The sequence below is a fragment of the Chinchilla lanigera genome, unplaced genomic scaffold, assembly GCF_000276665.1.
Source record: "Chinchilla lanigera isolate Chin_1 unplaced genomic scaffold, ChiLan1.0 scaffold00181, whole genome shotgun sequence".
In the NCBI taxonomy this organism is placed as follows: domain Eukaryota; kingdom Metazoa; phylum Chordata; class Mammalia; order Rodentia; family Chinchillidae; genus Chinchilla; species Chinchilla lanigera.
The window spans coordinates 340,641-361,169 of record NW_004955582.1 but is presented as its reverse complement, the minus strand read 5'-3'; the positions used below and the strand labels follow the sequence as shown (position 1 = coordinate 361,169).

General features: G+C 39.0%; 1 protein-coding gene across 1 annotated transcript in view; it reads right to left on the bottom strand.

Moving 5' to 3' along the window:
• Bbs9 (Bardet-Biedl syndrome 9) overlaps positions 1-20,529 on the bottom strand; it is a gene marked incomplete in the record, with an annotated part of 405,589 nt that overhangs the window by 267,345 nt on the left and 117,715 nt on the right. The window contains 1 exon segment of the mRNA XM_013509769.1: positions 5,287-5,465. Coding sequence (XP_013365223.1) covers positions 5,287-5,465 — 179 coding nt within the window.

Below are 20,529 nucleotides of genomic sequence, written 5' to 3'. Positions count from 1 at the left end.
ACACCCAAAGGTAAAGGGGAAAGGTTTACTTAGCTCACAGTTTGTAGAGGTTTCAGTTCATAATTGGCTGACTCCAAGGCATAGTAGTACACAGCAGCAGGGAACCATTCATGGTGGGACAAGACAGCAAAAGCAACAAGGGAGAGAATTTTTCATGGTGGCCAGAAGCTAGCAAAGCAACAAGAGAACTTACAAGCATATTTCTGCCCCTTTTATACTCCATCTAGGCTACCAGGATTAGGGCAACAGCAAACCAATCAGTAAACTGACTTGGTAATCACCCATTCTTGTTCCTAGCATTCTACCATGAATCAATCACATACTCCAGATCCAGTCACCTCTGAATAAGCTCCATCTATGACCACATGAGGCTTTGGGGGGACATCTAGACACAGCCATAACATTTAGACCCTGGCCCCCGCTCCAAAGACTTATGTATATCCCTTTATGCAAACAGCACTTAGTCCATCTCCAAGAGTTGCCAAAGTCCTATCAGTTTCACCAATGCTGAAAAGTTCGACTCCAAAGTTTCCTCAGAAACAAGGTAAACTCTTAGCTGCAAGCCCCTTTGCAAATAAAAAGGAAATTAAAACATTTCCAACATACAATGGCACAAGATAAACATTATTATTCAAAAAGATACAGGACCAAAGCAAGCTCAACATCAGGCAGGGAAAATATTAACTCCTGTAGTTCCATGTGCAGCATCCAAGGTAATCTATAGCTAGATGTAAATTCCAAAAAGTGATGGCACTGCTGGAGGTTGTAGCTCTCAATAGCTTCTCCTGGGGCCAGCTCTGCTCCCTCCTTATAGTTATCCTCAGACAATCTACATTCCTAGCTTTTCCAAACTTCTAGGATCTCCAATGCACCCTCTGCTTCACAAACACAGCTTCCCACAATCCCCCTTCAGCAGCACACTGCCTGGACTCCCAGGCCTTCTTCTGAAATCTGAGTGGAAGCCTTCCTGACCCCACAAATCTTGCATTCTGCATGTACCTAAAACCAGCACCACTAGTATGGTATCAATGTCTACCACCAACTAAAGCAGTAGCAAAGCTTTTTTTTCTCTTGGCTATAGGGGTCCAGTGGCAATGAACCAAATTTCCCCAGGTCCCCACCATTCTGAAACAGAGTGCTCTGGGGTTCTCTTCTCAAAGCAATCTTTTACTTTTGAGGCTGTAATACTGAGGCTGCAAAGAATGAGTCCTTCTGCTTCTTGTGATGCCCTCAGGCCATCTTATCTTTTCTCCTGTTCCTTCTCAGCAATCAAACTCTCTTCAATTCTGTCTTTGCAGTCCACAGCTTTACTGAAGCTTCCTTCCTAGCCAAAGTCAAAACATTTTAAATCATTCTCCCTGCCTCTTCGCTCTTGATTCTCAACATATATCTGGCTAAAACCCCCCAACAGCAGCCATGCAAAAGCTACATTAGACTACCTTGAAATTTCTTCTGCAAGATTATTAGTCCATTGCCCTTAATATTAGTCTCAGGAAAAGTCTCTGAACACAAGCAAAATGCAGGCAAACTTTCTCCCAAGCTATAACACAGATTATCTGGAGTCTAACAGGCAATAGAGTCCTTCTTCCCAGCAGAAACCTCCTGAGCCTGGTCTTTACCAGCAGGATTTCTATCAGCTTTCTAGTCTTCTGAGCTCTGACCAGAATCTCCCATATAGTACAGCCCAAGGTGTTCCAGCTCTACTTTTTCGTGGGCACCTTTCCTAATTCTTCCCCTTCCCATAAGCCAGCTCCAAAGGCTCCTGAGTCATATGGCCAGGTAGTGTCATAGCAACAACCACACTTCTCCAGTACCAAATTGTCATAGTTACTTTTCTCTCATTGCTGAGACAAAATACTCAATACCCAAATTTAAAAGGGGCAAGGTTTCTTTAGCTCACAGCTTCAAGAGGTTTCAGGCATAATTGGCTAGCTCTAAAGCAGGGTGGCACGTGGCAGATAGGCAACTGTTCATGGTGGTGGAACATAGCAAAAGCAACAAGAGAGAAATCTTTACATGGTGGCCAGAAGATGGCAAAGCAACAAGAGACCTTAATAGCATCTTTCTGCCCCTTTTATGCTCTATCTAGGCTACCTGGATTAGGCTGGTGCCAAAGCAATTGGTGGACCAATTTAGTAATCACTTATTCTTAATGCCAGTATTGCACCATGAGTCAACACATACTTTAGATCCAGCCGCCTCTGAAAAAATTCTACCTATCACCACAGGAGCTTCACAATCACAGCTTCTCACAATCTCCCTTCAGAAGCACACTGCCTGGCCTCCCAGGCCTTCTCCAGGCCAGCTTTGGGGGGGACATCTAAACACAAGCCACTACAGATGTGCTACCAGAAGAAACTATCCACAACTGCCACACCTTCCCACAAATACTTGGAAATTCTAAGTATAATAATAATACAAAAGGCTGCTCTTGCCCATATCATAACCATTAATTCTCTAATTATTTACTAAAAGAAGCACAATTTTATTCAGAGCAACAAAGTACTCAGCTAAAATACTTAATTTCCCAACCCACTTTTCCACTTGGACTGGCCACTGAGATGTGAATAGGAGCTGTTCAGGGTGCTGCTTCCAGGAAAGCTCAGTCAGGGGCTGACTCAGCTGCAGATGTGAGCACAGAAGTTCCAAAGCCAGCCTGGGCCAACAGCTGACCCTGGGATCCAGGAAATGGAATCCCAGATGACCGTGGAGCTGCCAAGCCAATCTTGGACTCCCTATCATGGGCTTCTTGTGCATTGGAGAGGAATGAACCTCTATGCTGTTTTAAGCTGCTAATTCAGGTATTCCATCTCATGAAGCCAGCCATAACCTTAAATGAAGAAGGTTACCAAGTTCCAAGGTTTCAGGACTTAGTGGAAACATCAATTTGGTCATACTGTCAGACAAATTTCAAATGGGGTACAGCCTCATGTACACACCCATGTCTCACTGTTCTCTCCCTCTTCCTGAAGACACAGCTGTGTGTGGTAAGTGTCTTAAATCATGCACCTAGTGCTTCCCACACAGCCCAGGTAGCGAATGCAATCAGTTGTCCAAATTGTAAGGAAGCTCTATCTCTAAAAGTTCTTAATACTGGATACTGTTGACTACCACTGACAAAAATGATAGGGTTCATACTAATGAGCTAAATATGAAAAGCTTCAGAATCCATAAGCCATACAAAAATTATTGCTGTAATTTCATGCTTACAACACACATTCCTAATATAACTTATACACATAAAGTCAGCTTCAAAACACTTTTATTACTGTAGATAATATACACCATGTGTACAAGAGAATGTACTCTTTAAATTGACTTTAAATTGTGCAGCAATTCCTCCTTTGAAAGGGTTTTAAAAAGCTTGTTAAATACAGAACATAATCCACAAGACTGTCAACTTTTCTTACAAGTTAAAGCCACCATACTAAAATAACTAAAATAAGTGACATTCTAATGAGTGAAGTCATCAAAAATTTTGGAGTTTTAACTTCTCATAATCTGTAAAAAAAAGTTTTGTGCTTTCATATATAAATACAGGTATTTTAATAAATAATACTAAAGATTTATAAGAGTATAGAATACTAAGTTGTTTTCCAGATCCAGAAATAAAATACTTTATAAGCTTTTCTCTTTAAAAAATTTCTCTTTTAGGAATAAAACCAAATGGTGGTAGCATAAAAAAAACAATACCAAAATTAACTAAAGTTTGAGGAAATATAAATAATGAACTTTGCACTCAAGTATGTGGGCACATTCTGGGTTTAACTAGCAGTTGTACTGAGCTACACAAAAGGACTAAGGTCCTGAAAAGTAAAACAGACTAAACCTTCTCACTCCTGGGCATCATTACGATGGCCAAGAAAAAACCTTTTAGCTGTATGGCCTTTTTGAAGAAATTTCACACACAGTTAATGTTAATCAAAGCACCATTATCAGGAGCTAGCAATGGAGCTCAGTGGTACAGCATTGGCCTAGCATGGAAGAAACCCTAGGTTCAATCCCCAGTGCTGAAAAGAAAATACCATTAGCACAACGCTCATGGAAAGGGCAAAACTTCAAGATACAAACTTTAGAGTGAAAACCACATTATTTAACAAACCCTTCAAACTTCATGCTTCATATATGTGCCACTCTTTCTCAGTTACACTTTTAAATGATAAAATGAGGCTTATATTTCTATTAATCCCAAAAATAATGGTAGCATGAACCAAAAATAATTTGTATATTACGGTATGACAGATCCAATTTTAACCATTCTTTATCTGACATGAGGGTGCTGAAAACAAATAGGTTTTTAAGTACTGGAGGTGGTTTAAAGGCCTGAGTTTCATTGGTTCACTTTTAAAATGTCTAAAAGAACGTGTGAAGCCAAAGCATAACAACTCCATTTTTAATATTCATATTTTAAAAATATGTCATCTCAGTTCCTTAGAACCAGAGAACTATAATCTTGTAACAGACTCAAAAATACATAAATCTAGGAAAGTGACTGGATCAGGATTAAGACTGTTTTGGTTGGCTTTTGATGCTCAGTTTCTTTTATTATTCCTACTTACTTTAACATTTCTTTTATGTCAAAGTAGTCCATATTTTTTCTCATTTAAAAAATACTTTTACCTGACCCGAAAAGAGAACTTTAAGTAATGCTTTTCATATGTTCAACTCAAACTACAGGATTGGTGTTTTGTTTCTCCTTTTAATTTACAATAAAATTATACCCTTGTGATTCTCAAAGTAAGATAATATTGAGTTATACAAAACTCAGGAACTGAAAATATCATCAGTCTCTGAATCATTACAACCAACATATCACAGGCTACACGCCATTTGGAGGGCTAATTAACTTGAAACATAAATTACATTGCTAAGCTACAAACTACTACATTTTTAGTAGCAAAGTGGTAACTCGTGTTGTTTTGATTTCTTTTAAAAGAGGCAAGTAAATGTTTTCAGGCATATTAGAAGTTAATAAATGACCACTCTAAACTTTAATGCTTCTTCATTGTCAAAACCACTACCCAAAGAAATACTTTTTTTCTTAGAGTTAAAGAGTAAAATCGGACAGGGCCATCCCTGAAACACAGAAGCATGTTTCAAATATGTTTTTCAGAAGCCATATATAGGAAGCACAAAGACTAAACAACACCGTTTCTGCAACATGACTTGAATGAAGCCTGGGGGAGAATATGAGTTAATGAGTGCACAACCTTCCCTACATACAAGACAATGTGAACTTCACAATGAACACTAAAATTAAATAATAAAAATCTGCAGATGCAGTACCTTGTGATTTAACATCTTTGATGATTTTCTGAAGCTCTTTTAGCTCTGCATCAAGTTCTTCATAGTTTAGTTCTCTAGATTCGATTTTCGGAGCCTGGAACAGGGAAGGGTCTGTCCCCAGGTAGGAGCACTGCAAGTGGCCATCATCACTGAGAGTCACTATGACTCCCTTTAAGTCACTACAGCAAGGGAGAGAAAAGGAGGGCTGATTAGAAGTCTCAGTGGAGTAAGTCCTGCCAAACTACATTTTTACTCAATCCAGCTTTAACATACCCGTAAGAAAATGACTATGTATGTATTTTTAAAGTTTTACTACAAAGCCACAATTCAAACATTTCAAACACCATTTATAAGTTCCCCAATGTTAAGATCCCTTACAAAAGGGGCAAATCCTTAAAAATTATGTTAACAGCAGCACTTGGGCTGTGACTATAGGGCAAACTCTGCTCTACAGGCTACTGACCCTCACCATGCTGCCATGCAGTGTGGTCCATGGAGGGAGCTCATGGGGACCATGGGGAAGCTAGGGGTGAACTCAGGATGACCCAGGGACAGAACAAGGCTGGAGGCTGGAGACGCCATGGGAGGCCTTGAAAGAAAAATGTGCACACTTCTCTGCTCCCATCCTTTCCCCTCTTCACCCTTGGGCCCAATGCAGGTTCCAGGCCTGCTCCCTTCACTCTCACACCCTGCAGGCCTCGCGTTTGTCCTCTCTGCTGCCCTCCTCTTGCATGGAAACAGCCTGCGGTCCTGCTTAGTAGCTGTTTCTCCACCACTCTTCACTCCTGGTCACCTCTGTCCCTCCCCATCTGCTATGGCTGGAATGTGGCCCCCCAAAGCCTGGGGAAGCGAATCCCAATGCAGCAGGGTTACAATGGGACCTCTGGAGTGACGAGTGAGCTGCCCAAGCTCCACCTGGTGAGCGGACTAACACTGGTTATCAGAGCCCTGGGGCTGCACTCTCGCCTTCCTATGTGCATCACATACAGCACAGCAAGAAGCCCCTCAGCACACGTGGACCCTCGATCTTGAGCTCTGCAGCCCCCCAGACCCTCAGCCAAATAACTCTCTTTGCTTTATAAATTACCCAGGTTCTGGTGTTGTGTTATAAAAACACAAAACGGCCTAAGATACCATCCTTTCCTCTTCTCTTACACTCGCTAGCCTCTATTTTACTACTATATTCATAATATAGCGACTGCGGGTAACTTTAACAGGTCATTTTTAAAAATAAAACTTGCCACATTCTTCTGAACTTACTATAGGAAACAAGTAAGAGGAATACTGTCTTTGCTTCTTCCTTAACTTTCACAGGAAAAAAATCAACCTTACAATAAGTTATTTTGAGTTGATGAAGGACTTAGTTTCAGTTACATTTTCTACAGTAGCCATTGATTAAAAAAAAAAAAAAAAAGAAATATTCCAAAACTGTTCTAAAGGTTAACTATTAATCAAACATAATAGACAGTATTTGTGAGATAAAAGATGAAAATGCTGCTGAAGCAGTGAATGGAACAGAAGACAGACAGCAGTTAAGAGATGGAGCCTGGGCTTATTCTGCATAAATACAAAGTCTAAACTCCCAACTCTCGATCACTACAAATGGCTATCTCATTAATGTAGAAGCTCAACTGGGTTAACTGTGGCTCCATCCTTCCTGTAAGGACCACCAATGCCCACTTCACTGCCCGCCTTAAACACAGCATTCCTGTGTACACCTTTTCCAGGGCCCAGTACAGTCAGTGCCAGACAGCCCCATGATGTGGCCTCAGAATGAAAACAAATACTTGTCATTTACACAGCAGGTAGAGAACTAGACTAGGAGTCGACTTGGAAAAGTCTTCTAAATGTTAGTTCTAAAATAAGAGAGTGGGGTTAGATGAACTCCCCAAAATCTTTACCTTGTATGAACTGTCCTGTCATCTACTTCAGAAAATGAAATTATTTTCCTAAAATAGTGAACAGCAACCCTCACTGCACCTATATGCCCCCAGCCTTACTTTCAAAGCTACTGAAGCCACCTAGTGGCCAAGGAAGTTTTAACTGCAGCTCTTGGAGCCCAGATCCTCCCTGGAGCAGTCACTGAGTCTCCTTCCAGCCATCCAGCCCCAACCAAGGTCCAGGGATTAGAGCTCTGGAAGCTCTCGGATTCCCACCGAGTTCTCAGGCAAGCATCCAACCAGTGTTGTCCCCTCATCCCATTTTTCTAATATTTTAAATAATAATAGCATTTAAAGGAGGTTTTTTTTTTTTTTTTTAAACCATACCTCCCTGTGTAAGCAAGGTATTGTCTCACTAGTGTAAGAACCTCAAAGAGTGAATAAAAATTAGAAGGTATAACAGACACTGTGAAATGAAAGGAAAATGCTCAAAAGTAAAGAGCAACTGGGGTGAGGGAAAAGAAAAAAGAAAGAAGAGGAAATTATGCATGTATGTATATACAGGATAGCTAACAGTTGTACTGACTTCTATCACTTTACTGAAAGGAACAGTTAATGATTAATTATTTGATCAACCTTGCATGTCTCTATTTGCTTTCCTGAGAAACCACTTGGAAGATACCACTACGTAATACAACAACCACTGTTAATTTCCTACCACTTTGTCTGTAACTCTCTATTGCTTGTATTGTTCTTATGCTGTTTTGTAAATGGATGTCTGTTTGTTAATATGTTTTCCTTCTTTTATTTTTAAAATAAATTAACAAAATAAAGGAAGTTTTATGAATTATATACGCGAACTATAATACGTATTTGATATGTGGCCCAAGACAATTCTTCTCACACACACACACACACACACACACACACACACGGTGGGGGTCAGCTTGGACATGTTATTAGAATGTTTACAATGTTAAAGGCCAGGTCTTTGGCTTCTCAGAGAAAGGAGAAGTCACCTATTCTTCAAATTCAAACAGCCACTTCCATGTCATACTCACCTTTAGGGTGGTCCATAAACTAGGAAAGCCAGCATAAACCCATGCAAGTATCTCTCCACACAGAAATCTATTTAGTCTTTAAATTGGATAGTTTACTATTAATCAATTTCATTCCATTGTTTTATAAAATAAATAGCTGTTAGTTGAAATAGAAAGGATTTATCTTAAAAAATTTATCAGAACCTATTATGTTTTGGAATTCCAATTAGAAGACTTTGGGAAATGGGGGATATACATACTGCTTCAGACTCTGACAAAGCACTCTTTATTGGTGTTGGAGACATCCAAACAAGAAAGAAAGAAGCTGAGGTTTTCTCCATTTAAAGAGCTTACCAAATGTCACCAAAATTTCTGGACAATGAAAGTAATTACAGAACTTAAACAATTTACTTTTTTCTTATTATTGGCATCAGAACACCTTCATGTAATTTAGATCAACTAACAAAAATTTAAACTGTAGATGAATTCATTTAACATTACAATTTTACTTCACAGAAACACTGAGACAAGATTTAAAAACTAGAATCACTGAAATTTGTCCAGAACATCTAATATGGACACAGACTTTGACTCAAGCCTCTAGAACTACTAAATAAATATATACTATTATCATTTAGTGACTTTAGGTGAAGGAAGAATTATAGATATAAATATAGATACATAGATATACTGTATCTCCTAAAGTTATGTGGAATTTACATACAAAGAGGAAAAGTACACAGCAAATCAAGAGTTTTAAAAATTATTTCTACTTAGCAAACACTTTATTTAACAATATCATCCATATATAAGTAAATGGTCACAACTAGAGACCATACTCGTAAGTGAAATAAATCAGACCTGCATGTGCAAGCACCACACTGTTTCACTCGTGTAAAACCTGAAAGAGTTAATTTAAACTAGGAGATATGATAGACATTGTGAAATGATAGGAAAACTCTCAAGGGTAAAGGGCAACTGGGATGTGGGAAAAGAGAAGGGAAAGAAAGAGAAATTTTGTATGTATGTATATACAGGATAGTTAACATAGTTGTTCTACTGTCTTCTATTTCTTTGCTGCAAGAAACTGTCAATGAGTCCTTGATTGATCAATATTGCATGTCTCTATCTGTTTTCATGAAAAACCACTTTGAAGATATCAATATGTAATACAACAAGCATTGTTAATTTCCTACCACTTTGTTTGTAATTCTGTATTGTCTGTACTGTTCTTTTACTATTTTGTAAAATGTTGTCTATTAATGTTTTCCTCCTTTTATTTTTAAAATAAAAAAAAATCATCCATGTACGTTGATAGATAAGAGCCTCAGAATGATAGAATTTAATTGAAAGGAGCCACCAGTTAAATCCAGCGTTGTGTAACCTGTTGCTTCCAATAGAAAAGCAGAACTAGCATTGACTAAACCAAGGTCTCTGCAGTACTTGTCGTGCTTGAAACACACTGGTTAACAGACAACAGGATAATATACTTTTCAAAGAATCAAGGTCAAAGATGTTATGTTCTAGTACACATAATTATTTTGTAACTGTAGCAATGAGACATGAAATTAATATAGTTTAGCTCAGTAGTCTGAAATAATCATCTCATCTTTCAGTAAACAGATCCCTGCCTTAACAATATATTCAAACAAAGTTCTAGATGGATACTAAAGTTAAATTTTAAAATATGAAACTATGAAAATATTTATCTTCCTTTGGGATGGGAAGAACTTTAGCTGCAAGAAAGCAACAGAAGACACTACAAAGGAAAGGCATTCTAAAGGGAACCACATAAAAATCTTCAACTTATCATTTGCCTATAAAAACAGCAGTAAGCAACAAAAGACTAACTTGGAAAATACTGATAATGAATAAAATAAATAAATCATTGTAACTGAACCATATGAAGTTGTTGAAATGTGTTTTTGACCTATAAAAACAATTTTACACTCAGAAACTAATATATAAGAAATGCTTTCAAATCAGTAAAAATTTTAAATCCCAACAGAAAACATCACATGATACAAACAGAAAATTCACACATAACTAATAGTCAAAATAAATGAAAAATTTTCAAAATCAAAGAAAGGCATACTTTTAAATTATTTTTAAAAGCTATACTTGACTAACACTACAAGCTAGCAAAATAAAATATATTGAGTCACGCTGTCAGCAAACTGTAGACGGAGACTGACAAACTTTTGTTAGAACTGCAACTTTGTTACAGTCCTTTTAAAGAACATTTTAGAAATATCTGAAACCCTTTAAAATGCTCAAAATGCCATTTGCACCGTCATCTACTTCCACAGTTACTAAGAAAAATTTAGAAACAATCTAAGGGAAAAGAGCAAAATACTTTTGTGCAAAACCAATGACACATTTATAATGGAATGTATAAAAGCCACCAAAATCATGTTTTACACCATATATGCAATTAGAAATATAGTAAAAGAAATTAAGTGTAAAAGCAAAATGCATATCTGTTTTATTCTGTTTATGACAATTGCAGTGGCAAACAGAAATACTGAAACATCACCTCGGATTTGGAGGTGGATTTATTTACACCAAGGGGCACTGTCCTCAAGAAAAAAATGGAGGGACCCTTTGACAAATGATGACAGGAAAACTGGCTGTCCACATGCAGAAGATAAAATCAGACTCATCTGTACCACCATGTACTAAATAAAATCCAAAGGGATGAAAGGCCTAATATAAAAACACAAACAATCTGCAGGAAGACAAAATGTATGAAAAGAACTATTACAATCACAGTCATTACTTCCCATTAACTTTTAACAAGGCATGGCAAGACTGAAAAAGAGGGATCTCCTGCAATTTAAATGCACTCATCTTCAGGTGAAAGGCTTCAGTTCACTTTTCTATTGTCCTGTTTTTAACAACAACGTTCTGCTCTATTTCAACCTTGTAGCCCAAAGCTCCATTACAGCCACCCCTCTGGCCAAATGTTTCATATTCTACTGGCTCTTTACTCTAAATTTCAAACACAGATCTGGCCAAAAGCTCTCAACAGTAACCATGCTACCATCCCAACAACAGACTACATTGAAATTTTTCTTTCGCCAACCAGGCAATATCTCTAAACACAAGCAAAATGCGGACCAACTTTGGCCAAAGCACAATATACTACCTGGGATCCAGCAGCCAGTGCAGTCTGTCTCAATTGAAGCCTCCTGAGCTTCATCTTAACTGGTAGCATTTTCATGAGTGCTCTGATTTTCCAGGCTCCAATCAGAGCTTCCAATATAGTTTGCAGCATACAAGGGCTGCCTCTTTGGCCAGCCTTTCAAAACTTTTCCAAATTAACTCTAAAGGCTCTTAAATCACATGGTCAGGCAACATCACAACAATAGCCCCACTCCCGGTACCAATTTTGTCGTGGTGTGGGGTTTTGCAAAGGAGAACAATATAATATAACACACATATTTTATAAGATTATTTATTATAGTCACCCAAAGAATCATATACAGGAGAGTTCAGGAAATCTCTCCACACAATAAAGACCAAAGAATCCAGCTGAAGGCCTGGATCCCACGGTAATGTCCTGCATGAGCTCAGCTGAAGACCTAGAGCCCGTAACAATGTTTCATGCAGGCCCGTTTCATGAATCTGCTCAGGGAAGGCCCAAAGGTCACTGGTGGAAGCTAGAAAGTCTGCCTGAGGGATCTACACTGGAGCCAGGAAGCAACGCTCAAAATATGAACCAGAGCTCCCTTGAAAAGTACCATAGCCATCCTCAGCAACAGTGAGGTCCAGAACTCCTCAGATGTTGAAGACAGCCGAGTTCCCATCAGTAAAGCCAACACAACAAGCTTCTCCAGGAGACTAAACAATGCACCATCTTCCCCTCCAGAGCCAGGAAGCAATGCTCAGAGTGAGGACCAGAGTTCCCCCAAAGTGAACCAAAGACATTCTCAGTGCCAACAAGGTGCCGAGCTCCTCAGGAGATGAAAACAGCTGAGTTCATCAGGAAAACCAGCATGACAAGCTCCTCCAAAAGAACCAACAGCTCCCAACAGCCTTTCTTCTTCTTCTCCAATTCTGCCTCTTATGCTACTGACAACAATCCTCAGGAGGTCCTCCCACACCCAGCACCATGTTTACTCAGTTCAGCTGGGTGTTATGAGTTGAATATCAGTTGTGAATTCATCACAATAATATTAAGAAAAAATATTTTCCCCTGTATTCTTAGGGGCCCTATCTAGCACATTCCTGCCTCAGGGTATTCACATGGGCTCCTTCCCCAAGTGTGGGCAAGGATGGCTCTGCTCTGCCTCAGGGCATTGCTTAAATATGGCATGCTCAGTGAGGATTCAATTGACCAGACTGTCTCACAGAGTCCTGCAGCCCTACTCTTTATCCTCCTCTTATACCTTATGTCTTCCATTTCACCAGTCTGATATGTTACTTTATTTGTTTGGTGATTTTTTTTTATGTCTATCTCCACTAGACTATAAGTCCCATAAGCAGGGAATTTATTCATTTTTTAACATCTAGAATAGAACAGATATACCAACTCTTTGACCCAGCAAAAATATAGCTACTTATATAAGATAAATGAAATATGTTCACAAAAAAAACATTTATTCAGAAGAAGAGATTTCATAATTACAGCATAATCACTGAAGGAAACTCTACTTAAAAATAAGTATCCACTGTTACATGCAACAACATGGATGAATGTGCAAAAAATACTATGCTGAAGAAGAGAAGACAAACATTAAAATGTATCTACTGTATAATTTCATTTACATAAAATTCTAGAATAGTTAAAAGAAAACTACTGTGGAAAAAACATGAAAGCAGTTACCTTGGAGCAGGGGGGAAAGGGCGTATTTACTGAAAAGAGATAGAAAGAAACTGTCATGTTTTTTGAGGGTTTTTTTGTTTGTTTTTTATTTGATGATACTAAGAACTCAGAGCCTTCACACTAACACAGAGTTATATCCTCTGCCCTTTTTATTTTTTCTTTTCAGACAACATCTTGCTAAGTTGCTAAATTGCCCAGGATGAGATCAAACTTGCAATGTTCCGGCTTCAGCCTCTCAGAGTGCTTGGATTACAGGTGTGGGCAAGAATGCCCATCTTAGAAACAAACTTCCTAGGTGGGAGATGTTCTATAATTTAAGAAAGGTATAGGATATATGAATACATTCATGTTTAAAAACTGTATGGTTAAGATTTGATCTTTCAATATGTGTGAATTTATCTTACGAAAAAGCAATAAAAATAGGATAGACAGAAGTACAGAAGAGAGAGCACACCATAATGCTAACTGTTGAGTCTGAATACTGTATACAAAAAAGGTCATTACACTATCTACCTTTATGTAAACATTTTAACTTTCTCATAATAAAAACTGGGGAAGGGGATCAACAAATAGAAATCATACATACAAATACACTTATATAATGACACAGTCAACACACTACCTGAGAACAGATATATAAAGTCTATTCTGGCATGGCCTGGGTTGGCTTAACATTTTAGTTCAATATTTATGCCCCAAATATTTTCTCCCACCTCCATTCAAACTTCTCCTGTAGCAGTGTGATACACTGGAAATATGATAAAACTTTTTCCCTGTAGGAAGATAAAGATAGGCTCTAAACTCAACCATGGTTGTCCTTACAAGCAAGACACAGAAAAGGAGAAGATATACTGAGAAACACAGGACAGGAAGTCATTTGGAACAGAGTCATTTGGAGTGCTGAGCCTACACTCCAAGCAACTCCAACGGCACCAGCAGCTACCAGAAGCTGGAGAGATCATGGGGCAGAGTCACCCGTCACCCTGCTGACACCTTGAATTTGGACTTCTGCCCTCTAATACTGTAAGATAAAACATTCCTGCTGTTTTAAGCCAACAAGTTTGCTGTAATTTGTTACAGGAGCTCCAGGAAATCAATAAACCAGCCAAGAATAGAATCACCTAGTAAGTCCAGACCAAAATTAACAACCGAAGAACTGTGATCAAAATACATAGTTGTAAGTTTAGGGGTTGCTGATATACAGTAAAACTAACTGACACAGCCTGGTAAAAACACACACCTCTCTTAAAATTTTTTTCTCACAAAGTCAAGGTCTTTGCCTTCAAATAAAATAGACCATCCCTATCTCACTATAGCCACAAAAGAATATCTCTAAAATAGCACTCATAAAATACTATTGCAATTTCTGCATGTTTGTCACCTTAAAGGAAGGATTATGCACGGTGAAATTTATACTGATCAATGGGAGACACTATGACTGTGGAATTCCCAGAACAATTTACTCTGGTTTCACCTTTATAATGATATTTATATGCAAATATAGAAATACTACAACTTCCACATACTGATCAATAATTATAGACCAACAAGTAAATACAGAACTTATCACTGACAACAAGAGTTCAAAAGGAGCCCTTGAGATCAATATAGAATATAACCAAATTTATTTATAGTTATCTCATATCCTTTCCTTATCCCTCCTGATCATTAAATAATAATACAAAGTCAAAACTGGGGAATGCTAAAAGAGTGCGCAGGTGGTAGCCCCCCTCTGGCACTGAGCCTGAATGCATAAATGCCAAAAGAGCTAGTGTGCAGATATATCCTCTTGCAAAGGAAAGAAAAAAGTTGGTTTTTCTCCAGTGTAAGTTCAAGGCAACAAATCTTTCTACAAAAAACACTAGATGCTAAAATCCTTCCCTGATGCAGAATAGAAGATGTGATTATGGCCAAATTTTTCCAATGTGGAAATAAGTCCAGCATTAAGCAAATCACCCACTATCTTTAACCAAGTATGTGTTAAAGAGTCACTTTTGCAATTTCTAAAAATAATAATACTCTGTTCATCTTTTCCTGCATACCTGTTTTCTTCAGGCAAAGCTTCATACCAATGCATTTTGATGTTCAAAATTGCTCCTGAGGGGGCTGGGGATTTAGCTCAGGAGTACAGCGCCTACCTGGCAAGTATGAGATCATGAGTTCGATTCCCGGCACCGGAAAAAAAAACACAACAACAACAAAAAACTGCTGCTGAACAGAAAAGGCTGGGAACCAGGAAGAATGAAGTCTAGAATCTGTTTCCTGATTCATAGCAAGGTGTTTTTTCCTCACCCTTCTATATCAACTTCACAAAAATGGAAAATTCAAAATGACTTTTAAGATGCAATTTGAGGATTCTGTGAATGGAAGTTCATCATTTTTGCTCTCCACCATTACCCTCAAAATTAAGAGCCAGATGACTTAATGAGAAAGACCTAGTAACAAAAATGCCCAAGCAGAGGACAACCAATCAAAGGACAACCATGGTGGGAGAACCAAGGCCAGCTGGCAAGGACAACAAAGCAGTAAGAATTCTGCAAAACTGAGTTCTGCAGCAAACTGCAGAGATCACAGAGGTCACAGAGGGGAGGCTGAACAATAGCTTTTGCTCTACAGATATCACTGCATCCAGAACTCAAGGTTAACCTGTTCTTTTAAGTTTTACTCTTACTGGACCTATTCAAAAGTCAACACAAAACTACTAAATCTAACTAATCGTGTTCATAGGCTAAACAAGCAAACTGCTAACCAGAAAAAAAGCTGATATAACTTTTAGAAATGGCTATTTTGTACTCTTGAAGCAAAATATTATATATATTTTTTTCAGAAGTGACAGATGCTATGAAGAAAAACTAAGCAGGTAAAGCAAGAGTCAAACTAAAGGACAAGCCAGGCGTGGTGGTGCACCTCTGTAATCCCAGCACTCAGGAGGCTGAGGCAGGAGGATCGCTGTAAATTTGAGACCAGATTAGGCTACGAAGTGAGTTCCAGGCCAGCCTGAACTGCAGTGACACCCTGTCTCAAAATGACAACAACAAAAACTGGAGGGCAGGTATTATGTGCACAGGTGTTATGGCTGGCAAAGTTATTAGGGAAAATGGCATAGTACAAGAATAACCATTAAGGCACATGTGTTTCTATCAGCCAGAAAAGTCTATTTTCTCCCTCAAGAAGATGAAAATGGAAAAGTGGTTAGTGATAAAAATTAAGAGTACACAATGGTTTTGAATTAAAAATTAGACTTCACCCCAAATGAAATGGGAGGTCCCTGACGGACCCCAATGGAAGGCATCTATATACTATATTCTGTGCTCCTCAACCTCTGTCTGTTATCTGAAAGTACTGATCGTGCCTGTGCCATCCCCTCACTCATAAGCACTCCCAGTGCAGCTACATGGTGCATGTTAAAGTAGCACTGTATTGCATCATAGTGTTGTAAAGGTCATGGAGCTATGGCTCCTCTCCAGTCACAAGAAAAAAAAGCCCAAACCAGACACCATGTGTGAAGTAATACAAAGGATGAGCAAAGCACAGTGAAGGACATCATAAAGTGTTGACACTGTGAAGCCACAAATGGCTCCATGGAGGATCCGGAAACCAAGTAAAATTTAAACAACAGAGATGACAGAAGAAAGGCAAGACAGGTAGAGAAGCAGCAGAAGGGGATTCAGGGGCACAGGCTCAGAGCACTGCAAGTGCAGCCCAGCTAGGAAGGCACAGGAAACCTCTGCGTAAGAGTCAAATCAACAAAATGAAAATATCTCTCACCCACATTATTTCTCTTTTAAAATTCCAACAGCTCTTAGGTGAAAATGTTTAAGATGTGATGTGTACATGCCAATTCCCCAAAATGAATGTAATTATTATGCATCAGAAACATATACTAATGAAAATGTACATTTCTTATTCCCCCATAATAAACAATATATGCCACATAGGGGAAAGTACATTTCTTACCATCTGATTACATTCTATCAAACAGAATATCAACAGGAAAAAATAATGGGCACTATTTTTAAGCCACTGAATGTTATAATATATAGATTTTGTTGGTGATGATGGTGGTACTGGGGCTCAAACCCAGGGCCTTCCCACAGAGGATCATTCCAAGCATTTCATTTCACCTCATTTATTTCATTCCACTTTATTTTCAGACAAGATCTCACTAAGTACTAAGTTGCCCAGGCTGGGCTTGAATTTGTGATCCTCCTGCCTCATACCTAGCAAAAATCAAGGCAGTCTTCTAACAGCAAGCCAGTAGGTATGTGAGGAGAATATACAGGTTGAGAGCTGCAAGTATGTTAAAAATTCCAGATACTGACAGATCTTTTAGAAATGAGATCTTCCTTAAAGTGAAATTCTAATCACCACACTCCTTTGATTAGATGATTTCCCATGTGAAAACTAAAATCCTTTGAAACAAACCAGTGATCAGCCCCAGGATTATCTGACCAGGCTCCTCCAGGAGCCCATTCTGCCCCTCCCCACCTCACTGACCTTTGGTCAGTTCTTAGACCAGTTAGTCTCCAAGCCCCTTTGGCACCTGGTAAGCTCCACTCCCTCCTCTTGAAAAGAATCTTTAGTCTAGTTCAGGCTTACTCATCCTTCAGATTTGAATTTTCATGTCAGAAAATGTTCCTCTAACCTCACATTCTAGGTCAAACTCCCAAAGCACCAAGTACTATTCCTGTAGGGTATTTTTCATTGCTGGGGTGACATATTTGAGCAATTATATATTCAGTCTCAAGTCTTTACTGCAAACTCCACAAATTCAGTGATCCTAACTGTCTTGGTCTTAATTATATCTCCAGTATCTAGCACAGTGCCTGGCACACAGAGTGAAATTGAACACTTGCTAGATTAATGCAATGAAGAAAGGCAAATCAGCCCTCATTGTAGGGGCCACAGAATGCATTACAGGATGTTGAGCTATAGCCTTTACCCACTAAATGTCAGTATCAACCATACCTTTACTACTTATGATACATAAAACTGTCCCCACCACTTATGACACCCAAAACTGTTCCCACACATTACCAAATATCCTCTGGGGAGGGACAGTGTCATGGCTTGTGTCTAGATTCCCCCCTCCCAAGTTACATGTGGTCACAGGTGGAACTTTTTGGAAGTGGCTGGATCTTGAGCATATGATACTAGGGTTATGGATGTGATGCTGGAATTAATGATGCAATGCTAGGATTAGGAGTACCTCACCCTAGGTGTGAGTGTAGCCCACATAGAATTTAAGGGACAGAAAGAGCTGCTGTTGTAGCTCCTTGTCACTTGCTGCTGCTGCTTCCCTACTCTGTTGCTTTGCTGCCTTCTGCCTGCCATGAACTGTTCCTTCTATGCAATGCCACCCACCGTGCCACCCTGCCTTGCAGCCTGTTGACTATGGACTGAACCTCTACAAACTGCAAACCAAAACAAACCTTTCTTCTTTTGATTTTGGGTGTTGGGTATTTTGTCTCACCAACAGGAAAAGTAAACTAAGACAAAAGAAGAGAATCAGTCCAGCTGAGAACCACTGAGCTAGGATGACTACAAATCCTGGCTCACACAGGACAGGCCCTCTCAATGCCTTTCATCCTGCTCAATTCACAGAATCTCATTTAACTCTCAGAAATATCCCACTCTGGAGGATAAAATATGATGAGATCTCTTGCCCAAAATGCATGAATTGTTTTGAATATAACGACTATGGTTTCATTTGCAGCATGGCAGAAATTATTACTATTATTTCCAATAAGTATGATTTTTAAAAACCCATACCACACACTTTGGAATTAGTGGAAGTAGGCAAATGACAGTGGGCGAATGAACATGGCAAATACAGGATAAATAATAGTACATAATGATCAAGTAAAAGAGTGACAAAAAGTCAAGAAGATCCTGAGTTTCAGCCGGGAAAGCCAGTATGAAGTCATCCATCAAGATGGGACAGACCGCAGGGGAAGGTGGATTCTGGGGAAGGAATGAGGAGGTGAACAGCAGAACAGGCTTGGGTTCTGAAGCATCACCTCAGGCTAGGTGACACCCACAAGACCCTAGGCCACAGTCTTGCAGTCAGTAAGGATTGCTGTAGATGTGCTCTGCTGCTGTGGTGGTTTTGCCACCAAACTTCTCTAACAACCTTGGTTTTCTTCATGACTCTCCTGTCCTGCTCCCTAACCACGAGCATTCCCATTCATTACCTTCACTCTTCTCTCACTCTGAAAATTCAGTACTGTTTTAGCTATTATGTCTGGGCTAACAATTGTCAACTGAACCTATCAGATATAACCTTGCACACCACGCAATTAGATCACTTCTGAGTATTTCCACTTGAATTATATTAAGTTAACATATGAGTCTTTTTTTCTAATCCTGTGTTTCAAGCCAGGTGTGGTAGCACATTTCTGTAAGCCCAGTACCCAGGAAGCTGAGGCAGGAGAATTGCCACAAGTTCAAGGTCAGTCTGATTGCCATAGTGAGTTCAAGGCCAGCTTGGGCAACACAGTCAGACCTTATCTAAAAACAAACAAACAAACAAACAAACCCAAAACATTATTTTTTTCATGCATTTCTTTTGCTCTATATATCTCAACCACCTTAAATTCAATAAGCTAAAATTAAATTTTTCTTTTTCATAAACTTGACCCCTTTTCAGACTTCCTCATCTCTTTCAATTACAATTAATGAACCAATCATGCTGCAAATAATGACCATACGTATTTTTCTACATCATGTGCCTCTGTTAAAACAGTCACCAAACCAATTTACTTACCTGCCTCTGAGTTTCCTCCTTTGCACATAAAACAGGTTGAAGCCATGAGCCAATATTCCCGGGTTCATTCACCACTACTAACTTAGTCCAGGCTAGGGATGCCCAGTTCTAGTGATATGTGCAATCACCTGGAAATCTACTGAAGGCATGCTTATACCTGGTCTTCCTGGAACCCAGTCATCTGTCCTATATAAAGGCCCTAACCCAGGGCCTCTAATGTCATAGAGACTAAATGCCAGGGTCTAGGTCCTCATTAACGTCATCTATATCTCACACATGAAGAAACCCAAGCTGGAAGATGTGACAAGATTGGTGTCAGGTTTCATAACTACTAAATGAACCAAGATCTCTCCGATCGCAAAGTCTGCATTCTTTCCATTGTACCAAAAAGCATCTGGGACTTAAACATACAATCTGTACAAAAGCACATAATATTTGTTTTTATGTTCTTAAAGAAATGCTTCCTTTTTCCCCATATGTGTACTGCTGATGACTCCACTTTCCCTCATTTGAGTATGGTTAGTGACTCCTACTAGGCCATAAGTAAGAGCTGGAGTCTTCTTATGTCCCCCATAAAAAATGATACCAGGATTGAGAACACAATAAATATAAATGCCACTTTAAAAATTGTTTTCATAAAGTAGTGGTTTGGGTTTGCATTTTCAGAATTCCAAAAAGAGACCTATCCATCCCTCAAAAGCTGCTACAATCATCTAAATACACTGTCAC